Source organism: Aquarana catesbeiana, linkage group LG07, assembly GCF_042186555.1.
Source record: "Aquarana catesbeiana isolate 2022-GZ linkage group LG07, ASM4218655v1, whole genome shotgun sequence".
NCBI lineage: Eukaryota > Metazoa > Chordata > Amphibia > Anura > Ranidae > Aquarana > Aquarana catesbeiana.
The window spans coordinates 104,633,119-104,649,714 of record NC_133330.1 but is presented as its reverse complement, the minus strand read 5'-3'; the positions used below and the strand labels follow the sequence as shown (position 1 = coordinate 104,649,714).

The 16,596-nt window shown below is 45.3% G+C and overlaps 1 protein-coding gene across 6 annotated transcripts in view; it reads right to left on the bottom strand.

Moving 5' to 3' along the window:
- Positions 1 to 16,596, bottom strand: part of LOC141103222 (probable endonuclease 4) — a 168,157-nt gene that overhangs the window by 126,136 nt on the left and 25,425 nt on the right. For all 6 annotated transcript variants that reach the window (XM_073592572.1, XM_073592571.1, XM_073592577.1 and 3 more), the window contains one exon: positions 5,814 to 5,945. In XM_073592572.1, the coding sequence (XP_073448673.1) occupies positions 5,814 to 5,945 (132 nt within the window). The remainder of the gene's footprint in view (positions 1 to 5,813; positions 5,946 to 16,596) is intronic.

Sequence of the window (16,596 nt, the reverse complement as noted above, 5' to 3'; positions counted from 1 at the left end):
CTGCGCTAAATATTATATAGTGAGCAAAGAATATATAATGAAGAAATTCTTAATGCAAGAAAATAGAAAATATCAACATAATATATTAAGCATAGAACTCTGTCCCAATGTGACAAGAATGATTGTGATAAAACCAATAACACTGAAACGAACAAAACAAAGTGCAAGGCAAATACCATCAAATTAGTCCTTATTCACACAAATGTGCATATGGCAATCCTTTGATTGCCAGTTCTATATCTGAGCACTTACTTCACTCACCAGCACTTACCAATTTTCCTCACTTTCACCTCCCCCCATTTTTGCCACTTATTCTGTTAACTATCCTTCACTTCACCACAGAGATGCCCCATGTTCCCGTGCCGACCTTGGTTGCCTGTATGTTGTGCCTCTGTTTAGATGTCCACCTTGGCTCCCGGTCAGAGATGTTCCTGGAGGCTTGCGACACCCCACCACTCTATATCACTTGTAACCCCAACCAGTAAGTACTTCTTGGCGTTTGGGTTCTTTACTTTATTATGTCCATGTCCTTATATACTCTTTTATCATTCTCATTTTAGATTTACCACGCGCATGCTCCTGACGAGTGGCGTTTAGCCACGAAACGCGTAGAGCTTTTTGATGCCGTGTCTTTGTCGATCTATATCATGATTTTCAAGTTACTTGGCTACCTATATATTTTCACAGGTTCAGTGAAGCCATTGGTCCTGCAGGAAGCACCTTTAATATTAACATTAATATTATCCAATTGTTTATGGTGAACCACGGAACTTTATTTCAATCTTATAATGAGACATGATTGATTACCATTATGCTTATGCTTTTTACCTTGTTTATTAATTTTATTATTGTTAACCAGTGGCTATACCATGAAATTTTCTGCCATCATCATGTGTATTGTCATTTATCATATGTATCAATTTTATTTTAGCAATTGCATGTTTATACCCTATGACATCAATAAAAGTTCTGTTGTTCACCGAATATTCTTTTGCAGCCATTTAGTTCATTTAAAGTCCCACCCTTCGCTGCTCTCCCCTTTTAGATATGAATGCGATGGAAATGTGTGGCCTTACCGGGCCATAATTTCAATTAAAGTCCCTAGGGATGGAAATACACAGCCTTACCAGGCTGTGGATTCCTTAAAGTCCCTAATATATAATTTTCTTTTCAATTCAACAAATGTGCATATAGGTGAATAAATAAAAAACTTGAAGGTGATACGTGATCCTCCACCACTAATAGTGCACCAGTCACCAAATAAATTGCGCGCTTACCAGAGGGCAAGCTGATTGAGCTTGCGGCTATAAACCCAACCTGGGCCCTTTATCCAGGAAATTCTGGGACAACAACTCCAAAATGGTCAGTTGAATGGAAGTAAACAGCGAACGGCGAGATTGACCTGATCAAAGAAAGGTTGACGAATAATGTTCAAATGTCATCCAGAAAATGAAACAGAGGGCTTTCCATAATGTAAATCAGATGGTAACATTTAACAAAAATAGAGAAAACACACTTACAATATAAGCGGATAAAAACAGCAACAAATAGCCGGCCGGCTTGCGAACGCCCGTCATCACAGTTGTGCATCCAAGCGAACGGGCGTTCGCAAGCCGGCAGGCTATTTGTTGCGGTTTTTATCCACTTATATTGTAAGGCTGTTTACTTCCATTCAACTGACCATTTTGGAGTTGTTGTCCCAGAATTTCCTGAATAAAGGGCCCAGGTTGGGTTTATAGCCGCAAGCTCAAACAGCTTGCCCTCTGGTAAGCGCGCAATTTATTTGGTGACCGGTGCACTATTGGTGGTGGAGGATCACGTATCACCTTCAAGTTTTTTATTGATTCACCTATATGCACATTTGTGTGAATAAGGATTAATTTGATTGTATTAGACTTGCACTTAGGTTTGGACGTTTCAGTGTTATTGGTTTTATCACAATCATTCTTGTCACATTGGGACAGAGTTCTATGCTTAATATATTATGTTGATATTTTCTATTTTCTTGCATTAAGAATTTCTTCATTATATATTCTTTGCTCAATATTTAGCGCATCTATTTTTTCTTTGAACCATTGAAGGGTATATCCTTTAACGCAAGGATAGAGAGGGTAAAAAAGGGGGAGGGGTATGCCTATATATCAAGAATAATGTACAAGTGAATGTGAGAGATGACATCACTAAGGGAGCTAGGGAGGAGGTGGAATCCTTATGGGTAGAGCTCCAAAGGGATAAAGCTAAGGGGAAAATAATACTGGGAGTATGCTATAAAGGCCCCTAACCTGAGGGAGGAAGGGGAGACAGATCCCCTATCACAAATTGGATTAGCAGCAAGGATGAGAAGTGTTATCCTAATGGGGGATTTTAAACGTCTTGCAGGACAATTTCATGGGTCAGATGGTAGACGCACCAACTAGAAATAAAGCATTACTGGATCTACTGATTACCAACAATACAGACCTGATCACAGATGTGGAAATATGGGGCAATTTAGGTAACAGCGATCACAGGTCAATTGGCTTCAGTATAAATCACACAAATAGGAAACATAAGGGGAAAACAAAGACACTGAATTTTAAAAGAGCCAATTTCCCTAAACTACAAACCTTGCTAGAAGGCATAAATTGGGATAAAATCTTAGAAACAAAGAACACAGAGGAGAGATGGGTTTGCTTTAAGAGCATATTAAATAAGGGCATTAGCCAATGCATCCCATTGGGTAATAAATTTAAAAGAGCGAACAAAAGTCCTGGATGGCTTAACTCCAATGTAAAAATGCATATAAATGCAAAGGAGAAGGCCTTTAAAAAATACAAGGTTGAGGGATCATCCTCAGCATTCAGATTTTATAAAGAATGCAACAAGAAATGTAAGGGTGCAATAAGGACAGCTAAAATAGAACATGAGACACATAGCGGAGGAGAGCAAAAAAAATCCCAAGAAATTCTTTAAGTATGTAAACAGTAAAAAAAGATGGACAGACCATATTGGCCCCATAAAAAATGAGGAAGGACATCTGGTTACAAAGGATGGGGAGATGGTGAAGGTATTGAATTTATTCTTCTCCTCAGTTTTCATGAGGGAATGGGGGGGGGGGCTTCAATAACCAAAACTGCAGTGTTTATCCTCATGACATATCACAGGAAGCACCTCCATGGTTAACAGAGGACAGAATTAAAATTAGACTTGGGAAACTTAACATTAATAAATCACTGGGACCAGATGGATTGCACCCGTGAGTACTTAGGGAACTCAGTCAAGTAATTGCCAGACCATTGTTCCTAATTTTTATTGACAGTCTACTGACTGGAATGGTACCAGCTGATTGGAGAAAAGCCAATGTAGCACCAATATTTAAAAAGGGCCCAAAATACATCCCTGGGAATTACAGACCAGTTAGCCTAACATCAATAGTATGTAAACTCTTGGAGGGGATCATAAGGGATTATATACAAGATTTTAGTAATGAGAATGGTATCATTAACAGTAATCAGCATGGATTCATTAAGAATCGTTCATGCCAAACCAATCTATTAACCCTCTCTAAGGAGGTGAGTTGCCATCTAGATAAAGGAAGGCCCGTAGACATGGTGTATCTGGATTTTGCAAAAGCATTTGACACAGTCCCCCATAAACGTTTACTGTACAAAATAAGGTCTGTTGGCATGGACCATAGAGTGATAACATGGATTGAAAACTGGCTTGAAGGGCGAGTTCAGAGGGTGGTGATAAATGGGGAGTACTCGGAATGGTCAGGGGTGGGTAGTGGGGTCCCCCAGGGTTCTGTGCTGGGACCACTCCTGTTTAAATTTGTTCATAAACGACCTGCAGGATGGGGTAAACAGCTCAATCTCTGTATTTGCGGACGATACCAAGCTAAGCAGGGCAGTAACTTCTCTGCAGGATGTGGAAACCTTGCAAAAAGATCTGAACAAATGAATGGGGTGGGCAACTACATGGCAAATGAGGTTCAATGTAGAAAAATGTAAAATAATGCATTTGGGTGGCAAAAACATGAATGCAATCTATACACTGGGGGAGAACCTCTGGGGGAATCTAGGATGGAAAAGGACCTGGGGGTCCTAGTAGATGATAGGCTCAGCAATGGCATGCAATGCCAAGCTGCTGCTAACAAAGCAAACAGAATATTGGCATGCATGAAAAAGGGGATTAATTCTAGAGATAAAATGATAATTCTCCCGCTCTACAAGACTCTGGTCTGGCCCGCACAAAGAGTATGCTCTCCAGTTCTGGGAACCAGTCCTCAGGAAGGATGTACTGGAAATGGAGCGAGTACAAAGAAGGGCAACAAAGCTAATAAAGGGTCTGGAGGATATTAGTTATGAGGAAAGGTTGCCAGCACTGAACTTATTCTCTCTGGAGAAGAGACGCTTGAGAGGGGATATGATTTTAATTTACAAATACCATACCGGTGACCCCACAATAGGGATAAAACTTTTGCACGAAAGGGAGTTTAACAAGACTTGTGGCCACTCATTAAAATTAGAAGAAAAGAGGTTTAACCTTAAACTCTGTAGAGGTTTCTTTACTGTAAGAGCAGCAAGGATGTGGAATTCCCTTCCACAGGTGGTGGTCTCAGCGGGGAGCATCGATAGTTTCAAGAAACTATTAGATAAGCACCTGAACGACCACAACATACAGGGATATACAAGGTAATACTGACATATAATCACACACATAGGTTGGACTTGATGGACTAGTGTCTTTTTTCAACCTCACCTACTATGTAACTATGTAACATTGTTAAACTGGCTTCATCCAACTTCCTGTCTCCGTTTCTACCAGTATCAAATGCAAATGGGGCAAACAATAAGACAGGAGGCTAAGCCATGGCATAATACAGAATCCCCCCCACCTTTTCCTATCCATAGCATAGGATAGGGGGAGGTGTTTTGTAATCTACAAAGATAGATGGGAACAATATTAGCTAATAAGAATGTAGTGCAAGCAGAGAGCACAGAAATGTATCAGGTAACAAGATTTCTGGCAGAATCAACTGGTATTTCTTTTTTGCATATCATACAGGTTTAACAAAAAGCTTCTTAACAAAATACTTAACATACTAAATATGGAACAAATAGAAGAAGTTTATTGTTAAGGTTTATATACTGTATATGTCAGTTTCTATTCAGGGACATACTATTTTATATTTTTGTATACTTGCAGCCAGCAGATGGAGCTCTTCGCTCCTTTTACATGTTTAGTAGCTCTACCTGAACTCTGATCCCACCTTCTTTGCAGACAATGTGACCAATACTTGTGCATTTGGTCAGTGTGACCAGCACTGAAGGGCAGATACGTTCACAACAGTTGTCACTTATTTTTGGTAAAGCTTCTTCATATGTTTAACTTCAGTAATGGTGTGTCCAATGGAATAATAAAACTGTAATCTAGGTAAACTATCAATCATCAACAAATTCCGCTTACACGCTGTTTCATTACATTTGAATATAGTTTTTAAAAGGAACCCTGACATGAAAGAAATAAGGAGGCTGTCTCTGTGGTCCCCTCGTTAGAAAATGCTGGTTGTCTGGCATTGGAAAAAGTAAAGAAAAACCCAAAAGTAATAATTCAGAATCAATCTGCATACTTCACAAGTAAATTACTGGCAATTTATAAATCATTCAGAATGTTTCATCTTCAATTCTATCCCACAAAATCAGTCAAAAGTAAATAAAATTGCAATGAGAAACTATTTGATACAAATATTGAAGGGATCGTTTCTTCAAACAATCAGATCATTATGTGTATGCCCAAAATTAGTAAGCATCCAGAAAAGGCTTCAAGCTCACTTTTATCAGGTTTCTTGATCACAGACACTTCTTCAGCATTCTGGCCTTCAGCTTTCTCTGCAGTTTCTTCTTTCTTTCTCCTCTGCTTCTTGGAAGGCCCCGATTTTGGTATGACATCCACAATGGAATGATCTGGCAACATAAGAATGTTGCAATTAAACAGGATGGAAATGTTTGCATACAAAAAGTATAGGACAAGATGCATCAAAGTGTTTATTAGTCTTCAAACAACTCAGTGACCAGTCTGTCTTCAGCCTTCAGTGTTTCTACCTCTTTATCTAAAACATCAAACTCCTGCCACCAGGAAGGAAACTACATTTGAAAGTACATCTGTAGCCAGACTATGCACATTTAGGCCCTATTCACACCTTTCCACCCTGGTGCAGTGCATTAATATAACGTTATGGAGGCGTGGCTTGCCGCATGGAGCAGTGAGACGCATTTCCTCACAACTCCCGAGTCCCTTGGCTCCACAGACTATATTCCGCCAGGAAACTCACCCAAACTTGGCATGTGGGGGAGGACAAGTACTGGGCACAGAAGGGCACCTGTGGGAACTGAAAAGGAGGCGATTTGGAGGACTATTTCACCAGATCTCGGGCCGCTGCACAGCGCCGTTCTGAATCCAAGATGGTGCTGGCTCCACCATCCCCAGCCCGCTCCGAATCATCCCTTAATTCACAGGTGAGCTCTCACAGCCGTTGCCCCCTCCCTGAGGACTCTGACTTCATGCTCAACAGAAGCCATTCTAATGCCTCCCTGGGGTTAGGTGAAGGCTGGGACATGGAATCACAGATCCGGTCCCTGCACAGCTACATTAGATCCCTGCCCACTAAAGCAGACTTTGAGCATTGTGTCCATAGGATTGAAAAAGCATACAAGAAAGAAATCTCTGACCTCAAGAAGGACATGGGTGTTCGCTTTGAGGAAGTAGACACTACCACAGACAGCCTCAGCAACATAGTACAAGAACATGATAAAATCCTTAACACCCACACCGTCATGCTGCAGCAGCTCGCATATCAACAGGACGACATAGAGAATCATAATCGTCGTAATAATATCTGCATACGCGGGATTCCTGAGTCTGTAGACCCCAAAAACCTGCCCGCGGCCGTGACGGCCATCTTTAATTAATTACTACAGCGCCCCAAGAATGACCCCATTGAGCTAGACCGTGTACACAGGACCTTAGGCCCGTGGACCCCGGATCCCTCCTTTGTGCAAGACACCCTGTTCCGGGTCCATTTCTATAGGATCAAGGAGGACAACATGAGAGCTGCCAGCTCGCAGAACACTATACTCTTTAACAACACCCCAGTGATTCTTCTCCCAGATCTATCCCGTCAGACACTGGCAATCAGGAAAGTACTGAAGCCGTTTACACAGCTCTTGCAATCTAAGCAGATGAAATATCAATGGTGATTCCCTTTCCACCTCGGGGTACACCATGGGGGCAAAACCGCCATCTTTTGCACTTTAGGAGACCTACCGTCCTTCCTCAGCACGCTGGAGCTCCCACAGGTGTCTATCCCAGATTGGCCATTCACATCAACTACCCCTGGCCTACCCTTTGCCCCACAATAGCAGAAGCAAGGTCGCAAACGCAACTCCAAGCCTTTGCCTCAACGGGACCCCAATGATTGAATCCGGCCTGATCAAATTTGATTTTTTTCTTTCTTTGCCTTCACAGGGACAACACAGGGCAAACACAGACACGATTCCACTACAGTCTGCCCCCCCCCCCCCCCCATATGTCACTACTACAGTTTTTGAGGCCTATTTTGAACTTCCTCATCCCCTTACTGTTTTTTCTCACAGTTCACTCACCCTAAGCCCTGGACTATTGTAATTGTTTTACTCATGTTATCCCTATTACTTCTTTCCAGGTTGCTCAAGTTACCTAGCTCATGGACTTCTTAATATGTGTTAACATATATTATTTTTCTACAGCTTCAATGTGCATGTTTCTGTTTTGCTGATGCCTCTCACCTATGATTTTTATACTATGTTCACCCTAAGACATATTGCATACCTTTCTGAATCCTGAGTTTCCTATAACCTGTTCATGACCAATCCTATGCATCACCATCCTAATATTGTACTATATGTTTACTGGTTTTGCTTCTTATTTATTTCCCTGTGGGAGAAGCGAGTTTCCCCTGAGCCCCCCCCCCCCCCCCCAAGGGGTTTTTTCTTTTTTCCCAGTGCCATTATGGACACTTAGTGGTATAATGCTCTATGCCACGCTGTAAGGTCTTTCTATCACTTACTTGTAGTTCTTTGGAGCCACCTAGTGGCATTTTTTGTTCATGTTCAACCTCTTTTAAATTTGATATGTTGGTCTTCTTCCCCACTGACCCAGAGTGAATTTTCCTCGTTACTCCTGTTTACTATTCTGGGATATGGGGACAACGACCACGACCAAACCAATTGCTTCCATATAAACCTGGCCCTTTCGACCTGTATCACTCCCTCTTTCTCTTATTGTCTACTTTCCCCTCTTTCCCCCATCGTCATCTTTTTTCTCTCCCTCTCTGGGCCACCCTTGGCCTTGCTTTCTCCTCCAAGAGCTGCTGAACCATGAGACACCTGACATGTCTAACTCTTCCCCTTCCCCCCTCCCCACACACCTGACTATACCATGGCTACTGTTTGCCCGATTGCTTTAGCATCTTTCAACTGCAGGGAGTTTAACACACCGGAGAAGCAGAGCCAGATTCTCTATCACTTTCATAAAATGCGCTCAAATATTTTATTACTACAGGAAACACACTTCCGTATGGACTCTGTACCCACCCTACGCAACAGGTACTATTCACAGTGGTGCCACAGTACTAACCCACGGGCCAAATCTAAAGGGGTATCCATCGCCTTCCATAAATCTTTCAATCTTGAGGTCTTAGATTCCCTTGTTGATGCAGCTGGTTGCTTCATTTTTCTCAAACTGAAACTAAACTATTTTCTTTTTACAGTGGCCAACATACATGTACCTAACGTGGATCAGGCTCGGTTCCTCTCATCCGTTCTCACCAGACTATCCTCATTTGGGAGTCCCTGCTTTGTCATCGGTGGAGATCTCAACATCGCCATGTCCCCATCTGCAGACACATCCTCGGGTAAGTCCTCTATTCTATTTTCTACACTGACACGCATCAAAGCCCTACTACACTCTTCCCACCTGGTGGATGTTTGGTGGGTCCAACATCCCACAGAGAGGGATTACAGCCATTATTCAGCAGCACACAACTCCTACAGCAGACTCAACCGTTTTTCTAATATGTGAATCCCTACTAGATACCCCCATCCAGGCATCCCTGGGCCACCTACTCTGGTCCTGTCAGGGGCCTGCCAGCACAGAACGGGCGAACATGCGTGCGCTGCGGGTGCGTGTACAGCGGGAGCGCATTCGCGCTAGCACCGTTTGGCGCCAAGAGGACTTTAGAAGAATTGCAGCTGCACTTGTGCAGTGCTGTTTCATCTGCAGTTCTGTGCCTTGTAACCTGAAACCGGTTTGCTGATCCTACCTACTGACCCGGCTCCTGTCTGACCTCCCTGCCTTCTCCTAACCCGACCTCGGCTTGCCTGACTCTGTTTATGGACTTCTGCTTGATACATGTTGCCGAACCTCTGCCTGTTATCTGACCCTGCCTAAGCCTGCTGAATCTGCCTGCCTGATTACCCGTTTGACTACACTATTTTGCCCTCCAACCCCAGACCTTTTCTCTGGAATCTACGAAGGTGGGGTTCATGATCTCTCTGTTGTAAGGAGAACCCCAGACCTGGGCCCACCGACTTCTTGAAGGGGACTGTGCTCAGACTCATTCTCTGCTTGCTTTCTTTGAAGCCATGGCCCAGCTTTATGAGGATCCTCAGCGGACTGCCACATCCGAGTCTGCTTTGTTTGCGCTCCAGCAAGGTCGCAGAGCAGCCGAGGACAATGTCACGGACTTTAGATGCTGGAGCGCAGACACTCAATGGATTGACGCGGCCCTACGACACCAGTTCTGCATGGGCCTCTCTGAGGGACTAAAGGATGAGCTTGCTCGTGCTGGCATACCCGATACTCTCGATGGCCTGTTTACCTTGGCCATCCAAATAGACCGTTGACTCCGAGCCTAGGCAGCTAGGACTGATGCAACCAACCTTGCTTCCGGAGGAACGAGCACGACGCCGTCAGTTGAACTTATGTCTTTACTGTGGTGGATCAGGTCCCGTCAAGATGCGTAAGTGTCTTCTCTCTGTTCCTAGCAGTCTTTCAACTTTATCTGCCAGCACAACCCATCTTGCTCTCCCTCTCATTACAGTTCCGGGGAAAGACAATTCTAGTCAACGCCATCATTGATTCCAGAACATGCAGTTGCTTTATTGATGCCACCTTTGCCAGCCAACAAGCCATTCACCTGCAAGAGAAGACACATGGACTTTCTGTTTACCTGGCCGATGGTTCTCGCATAAAATCAGGGCGAGTAACCCAGGAGACCCTTCCTCTGTCTGCCACCACTCCCTCTCAGCATAAGGAACTTTTAACCCATGACCCATCTCCTCCCCACTGTTTCCAGTGATCTTGGGCATACCCTGGCTCCAGGCACACAACCCCCACATCAATTGGGCCACTGGAGAGGTGAGGTTCCAGTCTTCCTACTGCCAAGAGCATTGCCTACTTGAACCCGCCGACCCGCCTTCTACCTTACTAGGTCTGGATGTTGATCAGAACCTATGCCAGTCTATGCCTGAGCCATACCACAAATTCCTCAATGTCTTTAGTAAGTGGGGAGCAGACTCTCTTCCGCCTCACCGCCCCTATGACTGTCCGATCGAACTTCTTCCGGGGGCCGAGATCCCTTTCGGGCGTATCTTTCCTTTGTCAGAAAGGGAGCAAGAGGCATTGAAGACCTACATTAATGAGAACTTGGGCCAGGGGTTTATTCGCCATTCTACCTCTCCAGCAGGCGCTGAAATATTCTTTGTCACCAAAAAGGATCAGACTCTTCGCCCATGTGTGGACTATCGTGAACTAAATAAAATCACGGTCAAAAAACGCTATCCGTTACCTCTAATGCCAGAACTCTTCCAGAAACTAAGATCTGCCGTTATTTTTACAAAGTTGGACTTAAGGGGGGCCTACAACTTGGTTCGAATTTGTGCCAGGGATGAGTGGAAGACAGCCTTCCGGACTCGATTTGGCCACTACGAGTATCTGGTCATGCCCTTTGGCCTCTGCAACGCCCCTGCTACCTTCCAGCACCTCATCAATGATGTGTTTAGGGACTTTCTGGACATTTTTGTAATCGTCTGCCTGGATGATATTTTAATTTTTTCTGGATCACTTGACCAACACCAGGAACATGTTTGCAAGGTTTTATGACGCCTTCGTCAGCACGGACTGTCTGCGAAGGCGGAAAAATGTGAATTCGAACAGCAAAACATCCAGTTTCTGGGGCTGGTAATCTCTCCAACAGGCATCAAGATGGATCCCCAAAAAGTGTCCGCTATACTTGACTGGCCTGTACCCTTGGATAAGAAGGGGGTACAACGCTTTGTAGGCTTTGCAAATTTTTACAGGAAATTAAAGGATTTTCCGCCATAATCTCTCCCATCATACAACTGACCAAACAAAACTCACGCTTTCACTGGGGTCCGGAGGCTCAAAACGCCTTCGAGAGACTCAAGGGACTCTTCACCTCAGCCCCAATCCTCAGCCACCCTAATCCATCACTACCATACATCCTGGAAGTTGATGCCTCTGAAATAGCTGTAGGAGCAGTTGTGTCACAACGGCAAGGCAGTAAGGACTTGATGCATCCTGTGGGGTTCTTCTCTCGGAAACTCTCTCCTGCGGAGAAAAACTATGATGTTGGTGATCGGGAGTTACTTGCCATTAAAACTGCATTGGAAGAATGGTGATATCTGCTTGAGGGCGTGGCTCACCCAGTATTGATTTACACCGACCGCAAAAACCTAGAATATTTAAGATCTGCCAAGCGGCTGAAACCTCGGCAAGCCCGCTGGGCCTTATTTTTTTCACATTTTTGTTTTCATATCACCTACCGGCCAGGATCAAAAAATGTGAAACTAGACGCGCTTTCACGCATGTATGACAATCCCAAGGATCTATCCGTTCCAGGCACTATTCTACCCGCAGACAACTTTCTGCTTTTACAGACAGATCTTCTCTCCCAGATCAAGGAAGCATTCACAAACTCTTCTAAACCCCCTGGAATCACATTAACATTCAGAGATGGTCTTTTTTGGAGGGGGAGTCAAATCTTTGTTCCAGAGGTCATCCGAGTCAAGGTACTAACAATTCTCCATGATCACCCACTGGCAGGACACTTTGGGGACCGCAAGACCCTGGAGCTTGTGCAACGCACGTTTTGGTGGCCTAGCCTAGGAGAATTCTGCAAGAAATATGTCAGTTCATGCCCTGTCTGCATCCAGAACAAGACTACAAGAAACTGGGCTTGGGGGCTACAAAAACCCCTACCTGCACGTGACAGACCTTGGAAGATGATCACCATGGACTTTATAGTCGAGCTTCCATGTTCTGAAGGATGTACAGCTATTTTTGTGGTCGTAGACCGACTATCTAAGATGGCCCATTTCCTACCCTTAAAAGGGGACCCCATCCGCTATTGAGACTGCCCGTGTATTCATCAAGGAAATTGTTAGACTGCATGGAGTTCCTGCAAACACAGTGTCAGACAGGGGTGTGCAGTTCACCTCACGTTTCTGGCGGGCCTTGTGTGAAATTCTGAAGATCGAACTAGTCCTGTCATCAGCCTATCATCCCCAGACCAATGTGCAAACGGAGAGGACTAACCAGACTAAAGCAGTACATTAGATGCTTTACGTCCTTTGTACAGGACGATTGGGTGTCCCTGCTGCCCCTAGCGGAGTTCGCCTATAATGCTAGTCATTCAGCCACAGGACATTCCCCCTTTTTTGCCAATTATGACTTCCATTTATCATTTGTACCCAATCTTCTTCCAGAGTCTCCAGTTCCAGCAGTCCAGGATACAGTGGATTTCCTCAACCGCAATAACCGGATACTGCAGGAGGCGGTGTCCAAGGCCCAGGCAGACAGCAAAAGAGCTTTTGACCGGAAGAGAAGAGGAGAATTGGACTTACAGATTGGCGATCAGGTATGGCTTTCTACTAATAATCTTAAGTTAGCCTGTCCTTCAAAGAAACTTGCACCCAAATTCATGGGACCCTTTCCAGTAAAAAGGAAAATTAATGAAGTCTCTTATGAGCTATCTGTACCTGACTCTCTAAAGATTCATCCAGTGTTTCACTGCTAAAACCTTCTGTGCCTGATCCTTTCCCTGATAGAGGAGCCAGACCTCCTGAGCCTGTTTTAGTCAATGGAAGTGAAGAGTATGAGGTGGAGGCCATTCTTGATTGTAGAAGGCGGCAGGGGCAAAGACAGTTCCTTATCAAGTGGAAAGGGTACAGTCCAGAAGACAACTCCTGGGAACCTGACAGCAACATCCATGCCAAAAGGTTGATCCTTGCTTTTTTTTCTTCCCACCCTGAAAAAAAAAGGACTTGTTGGGCATCCGGAGGCTGCCCCTTAGGAGGGGGCAATGTCAGGGGCTTGCCAGCACAGAACGGGCGAACATGCATGCGCGGCGGGTGATCGCACAGTGGGCGCGTGTTCGCTCTAGCGCCGTTTGGCGCCAAGAGGACTTTAAAAGAATTGCAGCTGCACTTGTGCAGTGCTGTTTCATCTGCAGTTCTGTGCTTTGTAAACTGAAACCTGTTTGCTGATCCTACCTACTGACCTGGCTCCTGTCTGGCCTCCCTGCCTTCTCCTAACCTCGGCTTGCCCGACTCTGTTTATGGACTTCTGCTTGATACATGTTGCCGAACCTCTGCCTGTTATCTGACCCTGCCTAAGCCTGCTGAATCTGCCTGCCTGATTACCCGTTTGATCCGGCTTGTCTGACCTCTCTGCTGCCTTATCCAGTGTGTGTGTGCCGTATCTTCTGGCTTGTCTCATCCAGTTCCAGTTGCAGCTGCCTCCACATCCACCAGCTCTTCAGGTCATTGACCTGCTACTGCCTCAGCTGTCTCTGCAGTTCCAGCCATCCCTGAAGGATCTCCACCCTGCTTCAGTACCAGCTGCTGCAACTTCCAAGGCACTCCTACTCCGCTGTGCTCTCGAGACCACTGTTCCCACTCCAGTGGCTCTTGAACCAGAGTTGTAAGAGAGGTCTTCTCCTACCAGTCAGGCTCTACTACGAGGTACCCAACAGGTCCAACCATGCCCCGGTCTATTTGACCCTAGCACGTCCCCCAGCATCTCGTAAAGGTACACAATGGAGGCTTAATGACAATCTACTACGGGACTCCGTCTGTGTAGCGGACATCTCCAAAACCATTCGGAACTTGATATCTGACCACTCCTCCGACACTACTCCCCTCTCATTCAATGGGAGGCCCTGAAATGCGTGGTTCGGGGCGTACTTAAACAACACGGCTCCCACCTCAAACGGATACAAAGGGATGATATCCGCCGTCTCCTTTCCACTATAGCAGAACTCGAACCTCTCCACAAACGAGACTTAGACCCTGCCATTTTTGTCCGATTATCGAATGCCCATAGAGACCTACTTCAACTATTAGACCACATTCCTTGATAGCTCGAGACAGCGCATGCAATTAACACTACTCCTTAGCCAACAAATGTGGCAAACACCTAGCACGGGTCCTCCATCCTAGGCCACCCCGATACTCCATTCCCTTTATCACCCATCCCAATCAAAATAAGACGTTCAACACGAAAGGCATCTCCTCTGCCTTTCGAGAATACTACTCCCAACTCTACAACCTACCGCCTACAAACCCAAACACATGTACCAGCTCCTCGGGCGACAAAATGCGAGACTACATTATGGAAACGGTGTTACCCACTATCAACACACTAGGCGCTGTAGAGCTAGACAAACCTTTGGTCACGCGCAAATTTCTAGGCACCATCAAAGACCTGAAGATAGGCAAATGTCCTGGCCCAGATGGGTACACCCCCCCCCCCCTTTCTACAAAACTTTTGCCCCTCAATTAGCTCCACTTATGACTAGGTCTTTCAATGCCATAGACGATTCCCACCCGCCAACTAAAGATTTATTGTCCGCTAATATTTTGATAATACCCAAGCCAGGCAAAGACCCATCCCAATATAGCAGCTATTGGCCAATATCTCTGCTCAACATAGACCTTAAACTGTTCGCAAAGGCATTGGCCAACCGCTTATCCCCCCTACTCCCAGGAGTGATCCATAATGACCAAGTGGGATTTGTCCCGGGTCGCGAGGCACGGGACAATAACCACCAAAACGATTCACCTCATCTCCTTCATACAACGTAAAGACCTGAAAGCCTGCCTCCTCTCCTTCGACGCTGAAAAATTGTTCGATAGAGTCAACTGGAGATTCCTTCGACTCTCATTAGAACAGTTGGGCTTAGGAACAACTTTTATCTCTAAGGTGATGTCCCTATACTCCCAACCTTCTGCCTCGGTCTTGGTAAATGGCGCTGCTTCTGAGCCATTCGACATCACCAATGGCACTCAGCAGGGCTGTCCCCTCGCCCCCTTCTATTTGTCATCGTTATAGAACACCTAGCATGTGTGGTATCCAAACACCCTCCTCCCATTATAAACTGTCCTTATATGCTGATGACCTCCTGGTTTATATACAACACCCCCATAATGCCTTACCGTCCCTTTTCCTGGAATTCCGTCGATTTGGCTCCTTTAGTAGTTTCAAACTTAACATATCCAAAACTGAAGCTCTTGATATCTCTCTCCCCACCTCCACGATGTCCTCACTTTGGTCGAACTTTTCTTTCCAGTGGCAGACGAAGGGAGTATCCTACCTAGGGGTCATTATCCCCTCTAACCTTTCCAACCTATTTTCCTTAAACTATGTTCCTTTGCTTTCCCGCATACGGAAGGCCTTAGAGGAATAGGGTGGTTCTCCCTTACCGTGGTTTGGGCGGATCAATACCCTCAAGATGAACACCCTACCCAAACTGCTATACCTCTTCCAAACTATCCCCATCATAGTTCCCAAATCCTTCTTTACATCCCTACGCTCACTCGCTATTAGATTTATGTGGACCTGGGGGCTGCCTAGGGTAAAATACAATTTGCTCACCCTCCCGAAGCTACAGGGTGGGGCGGGCCTGCCTGACTACGAGACCTATTACAAAGCCACCCACGTGGCACACATCCTGGAATGATTCCCCCGTCCATTCCTGAAGGCTTCTGTCGCAATAGAACAGGACTTAGCACCCGTAGACCTCCGGGCACTGCTATGGGGGTACAAAACCAATCTCACCTGTATGCCCCTCACCGCTAACGCTCGCCTCTCTTAGACTTTGGTAAAATAGGGGTTTGTGCTCCACTCTGTCCTCCGACCCCTTCCCGCTAACTTCCTTGTTTGACAGCCCCGCTTTCCCCCAGGGTATAGGAACGACAACATTGGGTCCCTTTAAAAGGCCCGATTGGCCCCAAGTGCACTCCTTTGTACACCCATTACAAGGGACACCTATCACACCGACAGGGTACCATTAAAAATGAATGGCACCACAACACACCAATGTGCTCATGGTGCGTACTGGTAAAGCACGTGTTACCGCAACATGCAGGTGTGAAGGCGCCCTAAAGCATTTACATATTATTAACAAGCAGTAAAAAAGCTGTACCTGCAGTCCGCAACTGCAGGTACTGTAAAGTAATTATTCCTCAAAGATCACAACAGAGCCTATAGTCTTGC